The sequence below is a fragment of the Pollachius pollachius genome, assembly GCF_949987615.1.
Source record: "Pollachius pollachius genome assembly, chromosome: 16".
Classification (NCBI taxonomy): Eukaryota; Metazoa; Chordata; class Actinopteri; order Gadiformes; family Gadidae; genus Pollachius; species Pollachius pollachius.
In genome coordinates this window covers 20128798-20149033 of record NC_136949.1, presented here as the reverse complement: position 1 = coordinate 20149033, position 20236 = coordinate 20128798, and the positions used below count along the sequence as shown (strand labels likewise).

The 20236-nt window shown below is 41.5% G+C and overlaps 1 protein-coding gene across 1 annotated transcript in view; it reads right to left on the bottom strand.

Moving 5' to 3' along the window:
* mpv17 (mitochondrial inner membrane protein MPV17) overlaps positions 1 to 18318 on the bottom strand; it is a 31392-nt gene extending 13074 nt beyond the window's left edge. Inside the window, exons 1-2 of the mRNA XM_079753551.1 lie at positions 18292 to 18318; positions 17736 to 17809 (exon numbers count right to left, since the gene is read on the bottom strand). Of these exons, the coding sequence (XP_079609677.1) occupies positions 17736 to 17808 (73 nt within the window). The 5' untranslated portion in view covers position 17809; positions 18292 to 18318. The remainder of the gene's footprint in view (positions 1 to 17735; positions 17810 to 18291) is intronic.
* Between the last annotated feature and the right edge of the window lie 1918 nt (positions 18319 to 20236).

The window sequence follows — 20236 nt, the reverse complement described above, 5'->3', positions numbered from 1 at the left end:
CAGAACAGCCACAACAGCGAGAGACAGAACAGCCACAGACAGAACAGCCAGAGACAGAACAGCACAAGAACAGAAGAAGAACAGCAGCGGCATGAGCAGGGGTCGCAGAATACAGAAAAGTTGAATTGCAAAATACAGGTGCATCTTCAAGATTGAGTGGACTATAACATGTCCATTCATAACCAGAGGAACCCCTCAACACACATTACTGGTGCTCAGGTGGTAACTGATGTTGTTCGACACATTCAGAGCACGACCCACCAGGACAAGCAACAGGCCCTTCAATCACATGCACCTCGAGACCAGCGCCCTCTACCTCTGTTTGGGGATGGCAGACCAAGAGGCTCAGGTATACTATGTATCGCGGTCTGTCAAAGTTCAAGAGTTTTGTGCATTGTACTAGACTGGGTTGCCCCGTCCATTCTGCCGGCGATTTGAGAAGGGTCTGGAGAAGAGCAATACATGTCTTTCTAGTTTCGATACGCTTTTGCGGGAGCCAATCGCCAAGCTTGCTTTCCCCCTGGCACGCTATTGGCTGGTTTACTACAATGACAACAGGGAAGCGATGGAAAGCAGCCAATCACCCAGAGTAATTTGAACTAGGCCCGTTGATCACGCCTCTTGGGCTGAAGAAAATGACAGCAGCTTCCACAGACCACCGTGCATCTACGATTGAGCTTGGTCTGGCAATAGCCAGGCTAGTATTGTACTGTACTACCATGATTAATAGTTTGACTTATACACTGTCTTGTTTAGGTTTTTAATTTTGTGTAGTTTAACCGTTGAGTTTCCTTAGTTTTATGTCTGTCCTAATTGCTCATTGTGTTTTCGCTGACCACCTTGGGCTTCTTCTTACGCTGCGTTCACACAAAGAAATAGTTTGGTCCCGTGAGTAGTCGCAAATCCTTTGTGGGAGTGGTTTGTGCAAGTTTAATCATACAAAATTACTCGCGATTGTATGAGGAGAGACTTCCTCTAGTGACCGCCATGTTTCTTTCTGCCGATTCATTCTCAGCCATGGCCAGTCTTTAATTGTTGTGGTACCAGAGACGTCAGAGAAACCAACACAGTTGTTATTAGGTTAAGTGGGGTTAATGGGTTCGGGGTGTTATTTAATTGTGTGTAGTTCCATTGTTGTGTGATGTGTAGTGTCATCCCGACCATTAGTGAGAGTGTTGTGTGTGTTGGTCAGCTGTGCCGTGTTTCTGTTATGTTCGGTGTGCATTCAATAAAGGCAACTCTCGGAGTCGTGCGATTTAAGGGGCACGAGAGTTGCATAACCGTTAAACCTGAGCTCCCGTCTTGTCCTTCCCGTGCTGCTCGTCACAATATTATGAATCTTAACGACTGCGTTGGGTTCTCCGACGTCTGGTACTTTCACCTCCACATCAATCTGAAGTACAGATTGAACTTCTTTCTTTCTTTCGCTGACCACATGTTTTTTATCCCGACAAAAGCCTTGTAAGGAAAGTTCCTCTGCTGCTTTCTCGTAGATAACACCTTCTTTCAACGTCTTTGTTAAATGCGACTGCATCACCTTCTCTCCCATGATGTTCAGCAGTTTGCGGATTTTCCTGTCTCTCCAGTTAGAACTACTCATGTTGATATCGCTGCGTTGTCTCTGTTGTAGAGAGAACGCAGCAACACCTCTACCCAAGTCCCGCCCCTGGCACTGCCAAGCCGTCTAATCGTTTTTACATAAAAATGTACCCGCCAATATATGTGTAGAGTCAGAGCGGGTAAATTGGGGTGCGAAATCAAGCCGGTAAATAACCCTGGTCAGTGTAAACGCGCTTATGTTGCTAAAGCTATAACACAACAAATAAGCAACTTTAAAACAACTTTACCGCAAGTGTAATATAGAAACTTGCTGCACTCATGGAATAGCATTCTTCTTCAATGACACTTTCTTTGGGTTCTTTAGGTCAGCAGATTTTTTAGGATGATGAAGTTGTCCTTATTGAAATGAGCACTGCAGACACAGTGATCCTTCTGCATCAGCATCTCGATTGACATCTCAATGTCCACATTCAAAACAATAAGCCACTGGTCTACCAGAGATCGGTCATTGTACCGCGATGGCAGTCTTTGGAAAGTTTCTGCGGTGTAACTTTTCATTTGTTTGCCGCAGCCGGGGAAAAACATAAACACGAACCATCTCTCTCTCTTGACTTCAAGCTATAGATTGGTCGTCTTCTCCGGTGCTTGAGCTATCCTTCACTTGCGTTAATCACGTGTGCAGTGCGTCTTCTGTCAACAACGTGCCATGCTTGATTGTAGCAAACAAATATTTTGTAACTGTAAACTACATATGCAAGTCCTTTAATTAACGTGTCAACACTCGCTATATATTATTTATAAATATAAATTATATAAATTATAAATTCCAAAACATTCCTCCTTAAACTGAACTCCGGCGCATTCGGCAATCGACTTGTGTGGACTTCCTGTAAACACGGACCTACCGGTAATGCTTGTTAAACTTTCTTTTTAAATAAACTCCGGGTTTGCAAACTAAGTTGTTGGTGCTTCGTTTTATGTGTAGGGACCCTAGTCATGCTACTGCAGAGGTTTGGTGCTATTTTTTAGCAATATTAGTGGTTAAAAAATGCAGATTTGGAAGCGAAACTCAATGCCCCAAGCCAATAACATGGACGCCAAACATTGCACCGGGAAAACTCTAATACTCGATTTTCCATTAAAAAGGTATCTGGAGGGCTTATTAAATGGATTTTCATGCCAAAACAATGACCCTGGGTTCAATTTACGCCGGAATTACACTTTAAACTGGTGACTGAACCAAGATCTGTTTAAGGCAATGGCATTGCTTTTGTGATTAATTGTGCAGTTTTGGGTACTGGTAGTTAGGAGTATGGTAAACATCTTATTTCTTTTCTAGGAGAAAGACTGAGTCAGTGAGGGTGGTGAAAGGAAAAGAGCCAGGGAGAAACACTTCAGATAACAGTGTCACAGCCACGGCAGCACCAGGTGTCAACCTTGTTGCCACCAGCACCAGTATAGGGGACAGTGGCACAGCATTGTCCAGTTACCTCAGTGATGGCACAAAACCATATCAGCCACCACAACAATTTATAGAAACAAACTCCTGCTTTGAGTTTTGACGTTTCAAGATAAATGGTTTTGGATTTCCATGGCTACATTACCCATTAATAAAAGGAGTGTTGTGTTTTTACTAGTGCTGTCAAGCGATTAAAATATTTAATCGCGATTAATCGCATAAATGTCATTAAATGTCGTTAACTCGCGATTAATCACACATTTTTTTCTATTCTAAATATCCCTTGATTTCGTGCTGCTAGCCTTTCAGTGAGATCAGAGAGTGTTGAGAAGGACAGTAATAAAATATATTTGGTAAGATGGATATAAGAAGAGATACCCGCAGTGAGAGCTACATGAATAACGGCTATGCACGCACGCACGCACGCACGCACGCACACACGCACACACGCGGTGTGGTAATCGGGCCATTAACGTTTTGGGGCTGTCGGGCAGATTACTGCGGGATAACAATATTGCTTTTATAAAAGATCCTTGCAGCGCCGTCCGGCAGCCTGAGCTGTGCGTCGGCAACCTCTCACTCAACAGACGCAACACTCACAAACTGTCAAGGTCGCAACCAAGTCCATTTCGTCTAGAGGGGAGTAACTGAGCGACCCCTCCCGAAGTGGTACAGCCCAGGTGGGCCTTGGTCAGAAAGACTCAACAGCTAATGACAACATTGAACTCTTGTGCAGGCTCGAACAGAGTTACACACAAACACACACTTTTAAGGAGTTTTTCACCCACTCCGTATCCTTGCTTGCCCCAACAAGTTTGTGCAGCGTGCTTGTTTTGTTTCCGGTGTAGCTAGATCCGGTATGGTGTTGTAGTTTTTCTAACGTGACTAGTTAATGCTAGACAGCAGGTGGAAAAACTACAACATTTGCCAAGCCAAAAGAGCGTTAATCGCGTGATAAGAAAATTAACGCCATTAAAATTGGTTCGTGTTAGCGTCGTTAATAACACGTTAAACTGACAGTACTAGTTTTTACTAAAGCCAAGGGTTTTCAAGCCAGCCATCTTTTGGCCAAAGAGAGGATGCTGCCTTCATAAGACAGCTTCAACTGCCAGTGGCTTATTTCAGCACTTCCGCAAAGGCAAGTCTGTTTTGGGCCTCACACTTGCCTTTACTGTTCTTGGAGAGCTTGAATGCCTAAACATTTCTCTGCAGAAGAAATGTCTCTGGTATGCAGGCTGCAGTCAAGTGTGTGTGGTCATCTATTGGGGCAAGAGAAATGACGGAAGCTACCTTGAAATGGATGAGAAAGCAACAACATTGATTGACTCCATTAAGACGATAGATACTGTAATTTGCTGGAAAGCAGTGCAATACTATAGGGCAGATTTTTTTTAACGTTTTGGATGGTGTGGAGGATCAGTTTGGCAACCGTTTTGACCAGGACAGTCTCAACGTTCTGCAAAAGTTGGAAAGAGTGCTTCTCACGTGGGAGTTGGTTGAGTCTCTAGATCAGTACCCTGAGCCAGCCGCGTCGTTAGACCTGGGCATTCAAGGCTATAGCCCCGGATCTTTTGGGAATAGCCCCGGATCGCTGTGCCTTCAAAAAATATTTAAAAAAACATAATAATGATGAAAATAGCCCCAGAGAGTATACTTCTTTATGGTTGCCTTACCAGCAGCCACAGATGCAATATTGTAGCCAGTGAAAACTGCAAAATTCTGACGTGACCATATATGGGCAGATTTAGGGTAATTTGTTGCAAAACGTTGGAAATTGTATTCTCTATGCATAGCGCATCAGGTCGATATTGCTGTTTAGTGCTGCTCTAGTTTGCACAGATTATATGTTTGGTTCTTTGGTTCATTAGTTTAGTACGCAGTGGTTCCTATCCTTTTTTTGGATACTGTGACCCCTGCATATGTTGAGGTCCTCAGGGACCCCCACCCCCTCTTATGTAAAGTTACTGGAAACCTTGTGGTATTGTATACGTTCATTACTTTTCTATTTCATGGACCCCTTGCAATTACACCAGGGACCACTATTTGAGAACACCTGGTGTAGTACATTTGTTCTTTTGTTTAGTATTTTTTCAGGATTGAATGCATGACAGTAAACTTACTAATTATTTATTTCATGTTATTTCATTTAAAATTGCATACTTTGTTTGACACTTGCCCATAGCTGTTTGAAGAGTTGAGACACTGACTGAAAAATAGATAAGTATTTTTAAAGGATACTTTGGGTTCTTTCACTCTTAGAACTGTACTTAACTGTACTTTTTACCCTACGTATGGGAAACCCATTTGATTCCTACCTGTTCCACTGTCAAATAGCGACCCAAATTGGTGGGAGCAATCCTGGTAATTTCTTTGCGTGAGAAATACCAAGTGTGGCGTGTGAGCGTGTGCATGGGTTGAATTGCGTGTGTCTCGCTTGAGAGCCCTGGATTAGCTTTCTCTGATGGTGAGTATTTCCTCAAATAAACTGTTTAAGTTACTCTGTATTGTTGTAAATGTAAATCGCCATTGTTTTGGCTACGCGTGTAGTCACAAGTTTATTTTGGGGCTTTGGAGATTGTTGTTAACGTTATATTAGCTAGGATTCTAGCTAGCCAGCGTTAGCCCTCGGTCATGGTTGCTAGGTCCGCGGTTTTACAGCCGAATTGGGCAATCTAACGTTATCTATCCATCAGTGACACTACAAAGCAATATTTTATTGATGAACATATACTGTTTCATATTTCATGAGGCCATTTTAGGAGAAAAAAATATTTTTAATGCTGGCACACTAAACATTTATGGTGTTACTTTATAAATATTACTATACACTTGCCAATGATGGCAATGCTGTCGGACTTAAGAAGCAGTGTAACTGTTAAGTTAACGTTATATGGTCTGGCAGTGGCATATTATGAGTTACGGTTTTGGAAAATAAATTGGGGCTAACGTTACTTTTGTGGCAGTTGGGCGGATTTTGTCACAAAGACCTGGCAACCCCGCCCTGGGGGCTTATTGACAGAAAGGTTCTCAGCAACGTGCAGTGTGCCTTTTTATGAATTTAGAATTGTCCACTTTGTTGCAGACTAAGGTAAGCTAAATGTTCGTTTAGCGTCTGTTAACGGTAAGTGATTGGCGATGTGGCGTGAGCTTAGTGTAGTGCAGGGCTGGGTGACGTTAGGCATCAGCCTCATGCCGGCTTTACATGCAGATGGTCGGCCAGTGTTTCCCACACATTGACGAGGCCGCCATTTAAACTACGGCGGCCTAATTTCGGCCGCCATAGTTAAAGAAAAAACATCTCAACATATGTGCAGTGTTTCCCTTACATAGACCAATGTGTGGCGCAGCGCCACAGAATCAACACCGAGTGCCACAAATTGATTCTGCATTTTTTTTAAGCGATTTTGAAACATAAATATCGTTCTGTTCATTCATCTCCGCATAGCACTCTTTCTCCCAGTCATTCTCATTCACACACACACACAGAGACAAGCGCGCATACATGCCAATGGTGCGCAAGTCACTAATTGGACAAACCCGCGTATCATACATGCACACGCACTGCACACGTTCCTCCTCTCAACACGCCTACAAAGGCAAACCCGAAGCAGCGGGATGTTAGGGATGATCTATAGAACGCTAATAGAATGTGAAGGGCCCATGCAGGTGAACGGAACGTTCCTTGGCATTGAGAAGACCGGTGTAATAATTGCGATTAATGTGAAATGCGGTTATAGTTTATAAATATGACGGTGTTCTGCCGGCGATTTTAATTCGCTCTGCAGCAGAGGCTGGAGATCGCGAGGTCTCCCGGTCCACTTTGAAATGTATTTTTAAAGTGGACCCCCCCCCCCCCCCCCCCCCTTGCTACCTGGTCTGTGGGAAACACTGTCGGTGATGTTTTTTCTATCGATAGGTTGCGGTAAATGTGGTTATGAGCCATACAACTAAGGTATATTTTTGAATGAACGCTGGCTAGTTAGCTTGTAACGTTAGCTGACTACCCTGTAGCAAACTAGTGTTGCTAAGCGACGCATAGACTGAATCACCGTGACGTCGCGCTAACAACAACAGTCAGATAACTCGCTGGTGGAGATATTAGAAATTAACTTTGGTTGTCATTTTTAGCAATAACAGTAACATTGTGCACTGTGTTACTGTAAACTCAAGCTGTCAAATTAGCTTCAACAGGTAAACAGGTCTCCAAATTAACGTCAGGTAAAGTGTTATGCAATAAGATATTAAACGTTAGTTATACGGCACCGTACATTTGAGATGAATGAGATGTATATACTTTGAAATAATAAGGATAAAGACAATTAATTATTTACAGTAATAACTATTTTAATTTAAAACAAATGTTTTAATACTGAAATGTGATTCTACTTTTGTGTTCAACAGGTTTGTGCAGAGTTCTACCGTGTCACCACCAAGGAGCTATTGGGGACCTTCAGATCAGCCTCAGATGAGTACTCTACTCGCCTGCTGAAATTATACCGTGCCAAGGCGGGTGCCGTTGGTAGAGAACCCTAACCCTTGACAAGCTTGATCACCAGGTAGACTGATCACTTGAGATCAATTTAAATGGTTATTATTGGAATTTACATATCGGTGGCTCAGTCTCTAATTTTTGCTCTTAAAGGGCAACACTACTTATGTTAAAATACAGTGTTGGTCACTTCTCTGAGGAGTAGTTTCTTTTTTTGGGTGGGGGGTTTCAGACATCTGACATTGGAGTACACAGAAGGAGCACATCACTGCAAGGTCTACCCCTGTTTCTTCGCGAGGATTCAGAGAAGCTCTTCAGGACATACTTGGTGAGTACAGTAGGAGGCTCAACATTTTTAGGTTTGTGGGAAGGAATTGGTTCCTAATTTTTAATTTTCAGTTATCTCTAAATTTGGCACCACCTTCGTGTTTTTATCAGGAAACTGATCCAGATGACAGTCAGACAAGAGGACTCAAGATTAGTATCCTCACTGTCCTTGAAGATGATGGTGTCCCTACCTTGCTGTCCAGACTCCAGAATAATGCTGCTGCGTTGGAAGAGGACATTGTCCTCACAGATTTCCCAGACCTCCCCACTGCGTTCGCCTTGCTGTTTGGCCTGCTCTATGCCTTGAACTTTAATTTCCCCAAAGAAAACAGGTACACCTTTGAAGTGATCAAGACCATCTTTATGAAACTTTCCACCAACTGCACACAGCGTGTCAGGAGCCTCAAGACCAAGCTTTTACTGTAAGTCAGCTAAAACCTGACTCAAAAAGTCCTTACTATTTCTTAAAGCGATACTTTTTTTCTTGTAATTAGCCTCTCAACCGAGATCCAGACAAGAGGATATATATATTTTTTTAGACTGTGCGTGCATTAACAAGAAACAGACGTGCATAGATCACCCACTGCTAATTAGCTTAACTCCAATGACTGGTAATAAACAGGATTCACTCTGCTTAGCCATCAGATAAACTTTCCAACAGTGTAAACGGTCCTGTTTGCTTTAAGAAGACAACAATACAATGTCTGTCCTTCTCCTCGTACATAGACATTTTATTTTGTTGACCTACTTCTTCCTGTTTTTCTTGTGCTGTTGCTGCGCTTTACTTCCTGCAAGTATTTGATTAAAAACTATCAAATCACTTGCTAATCTGACTAAAAATAACATAACTGGGTAAATAAACAAATCACAACAAGCAAACCGGACCATTTACGCTGTTGGAAAGTTTATCTGATGACTAAGAAGAGTGAATCCCGTTTACTACCGTTCATTGGCGCTAAGCTAATTAGCGGTGGGTGATCTCTACACATGTTTCTTGTAAATTCACATAAAAATGTTATCCTCTTGTCTGGATCGGGGTCGAGAGGCTAATAACCAAAAGGAAAAAAATGGTAGGAGTATCGCTTTATGTTGCTTTTGGCTACACGCAGACGTGCATGGCAATTTTTTGTTTTTGTTTTTATGGGTGTTTTATTCAGTTGGATAATGCTGCCCTTTTTACAATGTTAAATTGTATGCCTTTAACTGCCATTGTTTTTTAAAAATTTTACATAAAACTGTGTTGTAAGCCGCACAGGTGCTTTTGCAGGTTTTGCGTATTTGTATTTGACATGGCCACTTCAGATGTGTCAGCAATGTCGTAGCTGTTGTTACAATTGTAATGTACTGCACAATGACATGTTTACAAGATGGTAAATATGTTTTGAATGTATTTGACCATATGTCAAACTTGTTCTGCACTTGGGTTTGCTGCATTAAGACAGCGATTCTCTGCTGCTGAAGTAGCTGCATGTTGCTTGTTCTAATGCTGTCTGGCATTCAGAAATGTAAAATGGAAGTTCCCAATTATTACTTTTAATAAAGTATGAAGTAAACTTTAAACTTGTTTTGTATTCTTTGAAATGGAATTTTAAATGTTATTAACCTTAATTTGAAATATTAAGTTAACAACCCTGACTTACTATTTTCAGTTTTGTAAAATATAAAAATCTTAGTTGGTATAACTAACTTTTAAGTTTTACTAATGAAGAAAAGTAAATTATCTGAACAAAAGATTATTAGTTGGCCAAACTGTTTGAAAACAGACTTTTAAGTTGGCACAACTCTAACTTTCAAGTTTGTCTAAAGAAGAAAATGTAATTATACAAACAAAATAATATTAGTTGATGGAACTTTTTTAAAACTCAAGATCTTTTGTTGGGCTCAAAACTCAAAAATTGATTGCAGAAAGTTGCGTTGAAATTTTGAGTTTTCTCAACTTTTTAATTTTTACAGTGTGGGGGGAAAAAAGTAAACAAAAATCAAGTTAAAAGACACGCATTGCTACACGGCGAGCATAGTCCTGCCTCTCAATCGCAGTGCGGTCTATGGCAGTGATTCGGCACTAGTCTGTGTTGGCTAAAGGTTAGCCAACACAGCCAGCATCTGAAGTGCAGCGGCGCCGCCACCGGTTTAGGTAGAGAAGGAAGACGGAGTTGTGATGGAGGTTTAGAAGTACTTTGGATTGAGGCAAATTACCAAGGAAAGTCAAAAGACTCATTTAAAGTCATATGCAAACGCAAGAACACGGTATTGGGTTTCATAACTGCACATGCACAGCAATAGCAATCTTTTTCACGAAATTGGACCTGCACAAACTATATAATATATGAAAGCTGACAGTCTTGATATGGTTTGGACCGACAGTCCAAACCATATCATTCTTGGACTAAAACGCCCAAATAACAACTTAAGAAGAAACGTCCCCTTTTCTTTTAACAACCAAAAATGAAGTTTTCCATTTGATTTTTGTCCACAAAATTGAATCAGATCTCATAATACCACCATAAACAGATAATCCAGTGTCTTGGACAAATTTTGCAACTAAACACGGTGTTAACAATCAATGGCTAAGAGAAGGTTTCTTAGAAAAAAGGAAAATTGCCTCAGCGCAATCTAGTGGCCATATGTGTATTTACGAGTGTTTGGCTTGGTGTCATTCGATTATATTTGCCCTGAACTTTAAATAGAGGTGTCAAGTATCAAAATGGTAAGATATATACAATTGTCTCATAGTACGACAGTGTTACCAACTGACAATGACCAACTGATAATTATTTCATGTGGAAATGTAATCTTCCACTTGTTGCCGTGTTCCAGCTTTATTCACTTTGACTAAGCTATCCACATTGAATATTTCACTTGCACAACAATCTTTCTATTGACACCAAGATGACATAGCCCTAGCCGTTCTGGAGATAGACTATTTACTTTGTTTTCCCCTGGTATCGATAATGGTATAGAATATCGAAATCCCTCGTTTTCAGCCAATCACATGACTGCAGTGACTGGGTTTTTACATTGTCGGTGCTGTTTACTAATTTAACGGCACCGACAATCCCAAAACCCAGTTGAAACTAGATGGAAAAAGTGTGTAGTTCAAAACATGACAAAGCTTTTTCTACTTCGCCACCTAGAGATTGTTATGTACGATCATTCAAAAAACCCGCTATTTCCCTTAGGCATTTGACCGAGGGAACCGGGAGGCTCGGAGGCTGGACTTATTCTTCAGAGGTCGGGACTGCAGTCATGTGATTGGCTGAAAACAAGAGAGGCATCTGATTGGCTACAGAGAGTTCCTAGTTGAAAAAAATGCATTTGTGAATCCAGCCACGTCAGGAGAGTCTCAAAAATCCACATATAAATACAGACCAGTTCCCACACAAATGCAAACAAGTTCACAAATGAAAAGCGTCTTGTTAATTCAAGTTTAACAGTTTGTATATAAATGTAACATCCAAATACATTTTTTATAAAAATTGCAAATATTTTTTTAATTAATATATTCATGGATTTATATTACATTTATTTAAAACAAGGCACATTTGTGTGTGGATCAGAAATGTGTTTGTGAAACTTATTTTTGTTTATGGATTTATTTTACATTTATACATACCGATATGTATTTGTGTGTGCATTGAAATGTATTTGTTAGTTTGTTATTTGTTTGTTCGTGAATCCTTCTCTGTGCATTCATTATTAATGAGACTGTTCTGACCCCATATTACGAGGCTTTTGTCGGGATAAAAAACCCTAACCCGTCCCTAACCCAAAAGTGGTCAGCAAAATAAAGAATATGTTGGCGTTTTAGCACTTGTAGTTAATCACGTTTGTAGCCTACAGTCAGACGTGAACTCATTCTTGCATGCAGGTGTCTTCATTCATAAAAAAATAAAAACATTCGGGAATATGCAAATTATTTTAAAGAGGTCTAGACTCCGTGCGTAGCCCCGCCTTCTCAAGTGAACCAAGAAAGCCCGCGTCGTGACGAACGGGGGATTTGACCCCCGATCGTCACAGGAAACTTGAAATAAGACGCTGAAATCGCCGGGCATGCCAAGCCTCGACCAAACCGGCTTGGCAGTGTAGAAAGGCCTTATGCTGGAGAGAGGGCAGTAGTGCACACCTATAAAAGCAGCCAACCACTCTTAAAACACTTCACACAACACACACACACCATGGCGGGTGCTGACTGATGCGCACACACACAAACCTCCTTCCCTAGCCTACTCACCGTTAGAAGAGCTGTAGGCGAAGTAGCCTCATCAGAGACTCTACTTGCGTTAAACAGTAAAGTCTCAGAGCTTGCCGTCTTAAATCTTTTGTGGACTTTTGTCAACAGCCCCTGCCTTTCTCTACATGCATTATCACACAAAAATACGTAATGTCGGGTCGCCATGGTTGTTGTATATAGGCCTATAGAGGGGGGTTGTTTCATTTAATATTGCATAGTTTCCAATAACTCCCGCTCAGCCCCTCGCAGCTTGCGCGTGACCGTGTCGTGTGTCTCTAACCTTCCGGGAGTAGTAGCAGGATTTGATATAATTAAATTCAAAAACGGTTGTGAAAGAAAAAAAAAATCACTGTATCAGGCCGTTTACATTTAAGCTAACAGATATAGATATGTATGGAACCCGTAAAGGAATTTTTTTTTTATGTCTCTCGTGAGCACGAGAAAGTAACTGGTGCGCACGAGAAAGCATCTGGTGCGCTCGAGAAAGTATCTTGTGAGAACGAGAAAGTATCTCGTGAGCACGAGAAAGTATCGTACGCATATCACTGGCTGTGTGTGTGTGTGTGTGTGTGTGTGTGCGTGTGTGTGGGTGGGTGGGTGGGGGGGGAACGTCAGCGAGGGAGTGGACGGGCGAGGAGGGCGAGTGTCAGTTTAGTCAGTCCCTCCAGAAAAATGTGGCATTTTTTTGTGATTGTTGCGGCCAAAAATCCTTGATTATGCGGCACCTTTTCTTAAAAAATGCGCTGAAATATGCGGCATATTTATGCAATTTTATGCGATGAAATTGCGGGAACTTGCAAAAATTGCGGGAACTTGCGAAAAGTAAACGCAACATTTTTCAACTTTCTGCTAAGATATATGTGACTTTTTTGCAACGAAAATGCAGGGATTATGAAATCATGCCAGCCCGCATATTTTGCGCGGAAATCGGCAATTTATGCGGTGAAAGTGCGGCATATTTGAAAAAATGCGGACTTTGGCTGATTATGCGTTGAATTATGCGATCGCATAATCGCGTTTTTCTGGAGGGACTGTTTAGTGAAGTAATGAACGTGTCTGGTTGTGTGTAAGAATAAAGTACCCTGCCTGTCAAGAATCGGTTGCCGCTTCATTCCGACCATATTCCGACCTATAAGCAGACCCACTGCCGGTCAAAGTGAAGGGTGTTGCCCCCGAGAGAGCATCGGCCCTGGAGGGAACGTCTCCCCTGTGCTCCTCGGTCTGGGAGCCGACAGCAGGAAAGGTGTAACACTAACCAGTTGGAGGCAAAAGAGTACACGTGCTCCAATAAATAACGCACATTAATTTGAATGATGTTAGCTTGTGTGTGCCCGTGCCCGCGATAAATCGCACACATGCTATCATTCAAATTAATGTGCTTTATGTTTATCTCGCACTATTGGAGCATGTATACTCCACGAGATGGTTAGTTACAAACACGCACACACAAACACAAACATTACCCCTCACAAACATTACCCCTCACAAACATGCACACACACACACACACACACACACTGTCACTGATATGCGTACGATACTTTCTCGTGCTCACGAGATACTTTCTCGTGCGCACCAGATGCTTTCTCATGCACACCAGATGCTTTCTCATGCGCACCAGATGCTTTCTCGTGACCACCAGATACTTTCTCGTACTCACGAGAAACGTTAACAATTTTTTTTTTACCCCATGTCCCTTTATGGGTTCCGTAGATATGCGGTATTCTTTAAAAATAAATAAATAAATAAATAAATAAATCATAACTTCAGAATAATCTGGCGGGCCAGATATGGCCCGCGGGCCACCAGTTGCCGACCCCTGTACTAAGGTATGGACTGAAACAACTCAGTATCAAGTAGCATCAAAACTTCTCAGTTCAAACGATACCTGCATTCTATGCTTTTTAAATTACTTTCAATTTTTTTAATGATTTTGCTCGCAGCCAATCACTGCAACGTTCTTTGATTTAATGCGCCGTGATTGGCCCATTACCGCAGCAGCTAAAACCATACAGTCTGTGGTTAGGTTGAACGTTGTGTGTCTGACGGAGCTGGCTGTACAGCGTGCCGAGACGCAATCTACCAAGGCAGTCAAAAGTATGACTCACTACACACGTGTGGACTGATCAAAAGAAATGCGTGAGGATTATAATACTTCTGTTAAAGGAATACATCACCCATTCAGAACCGGCGTTCTATCATTATAAAATCGCTATTGTAATATAAGAAAAAAGTATTTTTTCCCTCAGTCCAACCCAGTCTTCCCTTGGCCCAACTTTCTTGATCTAATTTTCTCCCGAGATGACGTCAAATGATGCTTTTGACGTTTACTCTACTTTGCTTGATGCTAGAAGGGCCGGCTGGAGCTTGCATTGGAGATGTAAACACAATGTCCGCCATGTTTCTTCACCACTTAGCTAGAGAACCAATTTGCAGTGTGAAACAGCCAAAGTGGGTTTTGAAAATCTATTGTTGGATTCGGACATTCAGGGCTATTCGTATGAGCTAGAATGACGCCAGGAAGAATTGAGACAAATAGAGGAGGCTGCGGCGGCCGCAGCTGAACAAGCCTTGCCTGTTGCCGAGGACGAGGAGCCGGAGCGCGCCGGTTTGCTCTGCTCGCCTATAGACACTAACACAGAGTCCCTGTGCTGCAGCGAATTTCAGCGATGCCAGTTTCTTCTAGAATAAATGGCTGAATCTGGCGAGGACGGGGCCATGTGTGTAACCTCTCACCCAGGCTTTACGCCTCATCTGAACAGTTGGGTATTGGATACATATTTCCGGACCAAGAAAGTGAACTGGAAACGCCAGCCAAAGCCCGCCGGGAGAAACAGACGTCTGAGCATAGAGTAAGTGTTAGATTTTTTACTAACACATTGGCTACAATAGTTTTGAGTCCCGGGGAACGTGACAAAGTAGTTATCCGAAAGTAGCCGATCTTATTGGCAGAGCATAGGTTACGTTAGCTTGAAGACCGTGTAATGCTGTATAGGCTACTCAAGGCATAATTTATCTTGCTTTGCTAATGTTGTTCTCTTTCTTTCTTAGACAGTATCGGCTTCCTGTGTTGTCCAGGCCATCAGAGCTAATTACCCACAAGATGGGCAGTACCGTGGCTACCAGGAGACAGTAGATGCTCAAGATGAGCTGTGACTATTTTGACTCTAGCAAACGCACCCTACACGTTTTATTTTTGTAAATTGTAAATATTTTTTCATGAATAAAACCTCAAATTCATGTTGGTTGTTGTGATTTGTTTACTAACCCAAGTGCTGTTATACTAAAATAGGCCTACTGTATAAGATAAACACTTATTTCAACTGGGGAGAAAAGGTTGAGTACAAATACTTGATATGCTGAGCTACTGTAATTAGCAAATGTTTTTATGCTGTACATTAATACACAAATTATGTGTTTGAAAAAACGAGGGGAGAAGTCTAAACTAGTCAACGTATCACAGGGATATGTTTACACAAAGTTTGCTTGCGCTACCACTCGCGCTAGGACCATGGGTCCTTCCTCCTCCAAACGGAAACAGGCGGGCGGTGCAGAGAGCGCAATGCACTGTGGGAGTTGGAGGATTTCATACTTTTGAGCCAGAGACACTTTTTGCCTTTTCTCAGGCTAGGATGAACCAATTTAAAAAAAAATTGCACAATTATAATACATAGAATTATTACCGTCATATAACCATCATATCCCCACCGGTGAAGTATCCCTTTAATAATCCCATATAATTCGAGTTACATGAATCAAGCACCTCATAAAGCATGAAGGAACACAAAGGGCGGGACTGCACCATGTTCACAAGGCCAAGATGGGCCAGCGTCTCCTCGAGGGAACGCGCCCCAACCGCCCATCCCTTCAGGTAAATAACGGTTACAAGGCTAACGTAAGCAGCCCTGCTGTAGTTGCCCAAGATACAACTGACCATGCTTAGTGCATTGGTTACTTGCCGGTAGCTTTAGCTTCAGTAGCAGCTAACCATTTTTAGTTAATGCTTTTGCTATGCTTTCAGAAAGCTTGCTATAATGAGTAACATTCATAAATACCGATCCATAGACTGACCTAAGCACTTAGGATTGATCATCTTGACAGTAGATCAGTGGAGATTAATACGTTTATAGATACCCAGTGAAAAAAATATTATACTTCAACAACACTTTTGCAAGGATGTACTAAGTACATTTTTAGTATGTAGCTGTATTTTGTTCTTTTTCGTCGCATTCAAGTATACTTAAGTGTATTCAAGTTGTCCTTAAGAACTACTTTAGTAGTACTCGGTATACTTTAAGTGTAAATAGTATATAGCATTATATATAATAGCACTATGTCACCAGTGTGTTCGAAATATACTTAAAAAGGCATTGCAGTTCAATTGATAGTACGATAGAAGTGTATTTTAAACACACTATAATGTCATATTTCAAGTGATCTTGATTTTTTGTCTTTGTTTTTACGTTGATACTTTCATAGACTGCTGTGACTAGGCATGTCCGCCTCTGCACTCGGGTAGCTGTCCACTGAGGAGGAACTGGCCCCTAAAAACATCCAGGCTGTGCAACTCCTTGACCGATCAGAGAAGGCACGGAAGGAGCTTGAAGACTTCAGAGGTCTACCTGCATAGCAGCCCTCCAATATCCTGCTGGGTGGTGGTGGGAGAGGAGAGGAACCTTCCTCATCTTGTTTGACCTGGCCAGTATTTATACACGAGCCCAGGCATCCTCCACTCCAGAGGAACAAATATGTTCACCTCCAGGAAAGAGCAAGAATTATAATTTTTCTTCAGAACTTTTGACTGCCTGAATAACACTTCATTGTACAGTTTTGTAGTTATTTAATAAATATGTTAATAATTTGAATACTTTCTAAATGTTTTAGTGTAAAATAATTTGGATGGGAAGGCGTTCTGTCCTTATACGCAAATGATTCCTTCTATTCACATAATGACCCTAATGGGTCAATCTACTAAGGAATTTGACATTACAAGTATTATCTGGTACCACATTTTTATCAGTATAATGCAAGTATTAAACAGTGCCAATTTAGCATACTATTTGCACTAAAAGTATATTCAAGTATTTCTGAAGTAGTACTTAAGGACTAATTTAGTACATTTTGGTATCCTTGAATGAGACAAAATTAGTACAAAATACAGTTAGATTCCAAAAGTGTACTTACGACATCCTTTCAAAGCATAGTTGAAGTATAATATTTTTTTCACCTGGGCCTATAGGCTACTTTTGGAAATAGGATGATCAATACATTACTGCCAGTGGTCCAAGCCTGTGACTGAGCAAATACACAGAGGTCCTTTTGGACTTAAAATGAAGTACATTGAACTTAATGGTTCACAGGGTCCACTTTCATTCCAACAAGTGTGCGTTTTGACCAACAATCACATCATTATTGCATTTCATGTAATAAATGAATCCTTCTGAGCATGTAAGACTAACCAGGCGGATTGACCACATCCCGTGGGGTTCTTGTGACGGGCATTTGACATAAATTAGGACATTTTATGGACTAAATTTAAAAAAGAAAAAGACTCATTCCATTATTATATCAACCACGGAAAGTAATCAGTCCTACATTGGTCAGGGCAGACTAGAGTTTGAAAACAAAAATTTCACACACACACGTTTATTAAGTGTAATGTCTTGTACCTGCAGTCAGTATCTGGACGGACCAGGGGTGCCTGGTCATCAGCGCCTGGTAGGACCTCCACACACCCGCCATGCTGAGGACGCATGCGCGTCAGGAGGGGGCATATATGACTACGGTAATTAGATGTTGCTGATGAGACACGTGCTGCTGGCCAGAGATCAGCAGCACTACGTCTGTCTGCAGTGTTGTCAAACAACCCTGGCTGTCTGATTAAATTGAGGAATTTCTTCCATAGCAAGCTAAGTAATTTGTTAGTTTTGCGATTTATTTGAACTTGTAATGTTCTTATTTCATAGCCGCGTGTTAACCAGCCTACTATCGCGAACGTTACTAAGATAAATCCAACGGAACATTATGGTTTAACATCACCCAACGATTACAGAAGTTGGGGATATCAACAGCATATTATCCCTGATGGAGTTGTCATAGTAACGTTACTTGATGAGGAGCAAACCACAAGCATCTACCTACAAAGACGGATGAGTTATAAAATAAACAGACAAGCTACTCTATAAAGTCAACTATTTTCATGACGGAATAAAAAGGACAACATACCTCCAACCTCACAGGTACAGATCTGTGTATGGCTGTGCCTACAGATACGTCACTTCCATTGTAAACATAGGTGCCTCTACTGCCACCTAGCGGCCGTTCTCTGCGACGCACTGGCTTCAATACCAAGGACCGACCATAGCATTAAATCTAATGCCGCCTTCAAAACGGCTCGGAGGTTCGGAAACTCTTACGTGTCTTTACGTAAAACCTTCCCTTCTTCCGAAATAAGAGCGTTAAGGAAACGCCCCTCAGAAGTTCGTAGGCTATGAAATAAAACCGGAAAAGCAGATCGTTCTTGAGACTAGACTTCATAACCACCACAAGTATAGATGCCCGCAGGGACCTTTTTTGCGCTTCTTTGCTGAATCAGATGAATCAGTTATTAGAACTGCTTGCGATGGTTGTACATGAGCGAGAAATGATCAGGTGATGTTTAAAAGTTGGGGCAGCCATTGTTGTGAAGTGATCTCGGGTCGCTTTATGGTGCCTTCAAAACAGTCGAAGTTTCCGGGAATTTCGGAGGTTGGGATCTTATGGTGTGTTCCTGAATACTCGGACGCCAGCCTTCCGAGTTACACTTCACTTCCGGTCTCGGAGCATTTATAGCGTTCCTGTTCGTCTTTGTGATTGTGTCATGAAATTGGCTAATCGTTGTTTATTGTTAGCTACATTAGCCTCTTTAAACCAGCTCGAAAACAAACAAAACAACTTTATATTGTATTGCACGCACAGCAAGACCATGCAATGTATAAATTGGTGACCGGAATAAAGTAGCAATGTAATCAAGTGTGTAAGACGATTTAAAATCAACATTAAAATGACCTACATGGTACAAATACAAAAAAAAAAAAATCTCTTCATGGGCGCAGACAATTTGTTGAGAGCGTCATCACTGCTCTCGGTCTACTCTCAGATTTTCGAAAGATGAAGACAAAAAGGGGGCGTGCCTTTGAGAAATGCAACAAGAAAGCTGGGAGATCTTCGACTTTCGACTTGGAAGTCTGGCATTCGAGGATTCAGGAACACACCATTAAGATCGGAGGAAATCGCCTTGAACACTGTTAAGTCAGAGGTTTCCCTCGGAACTTTGTGCGGAAGTAGAGCAACCCGAGCCTCCGAGTTGACGTCACAACAATGGCTGCCCATTTCATTGATAGACTAAAGTGAACTTGCAGCAAGCACTAAGAACTTAAAACCCATTCTAACATTTGCATTACGATACATTATAGCTTAAAATTATAAACATTAACTGATTAATTCTCCCTCATGTTCAACCATCCCAAGCAGTTCTCAGTTCTAACTGATTCATCTGATTCAGTAAAGAAGCGCAAAGAGGTCCCTGCAGGCATCCATACTTGTTATGAAGTCTAGTCTGTAGTCTCCGGTTTTATGTCATAGCCTACGAACGTTTCCTGAATACTTTTATTTCGGAAGATGGGAAGGTTTACGTAAAGACACACACGTAAGAGCTTCCGAACCTCCGAGTTGCTTGAAGGCGGCCTTACTTCCTCACGAAATCTCCGACCAAACAGTGTTCAAAGCACTTTCCTCCGAGCTTTAAAGTCCCAAACTCCCGGAAACTCAGATAGTTTGAGGGCGGCCCGATATGAAGAACTGCAGTAAGTGACCCTGAGGCACCCTTTGATACACCTTCTACAACAGAAAGGTTGGTTTAGGTACATTCACACATTTTTATATTTCACCTTGAATCCAGCATAATTTAGCCTCTATATATTTATGCACAGCAGTCTCTCCCAAAAGAAAATTAAGGATGGCATGAACTAAAACAAAATAGAACATGCAAATAAACACATCACTCATAGACTTACTGAAAAACGAAGAATAGCAGCTCAAAATTAAAACAAACCCATGACAATGATGACAACACAAACTTCACTGGTAAAATTGCACCATGACTTTTAATGTCAATTTGTGGAGGTAAATT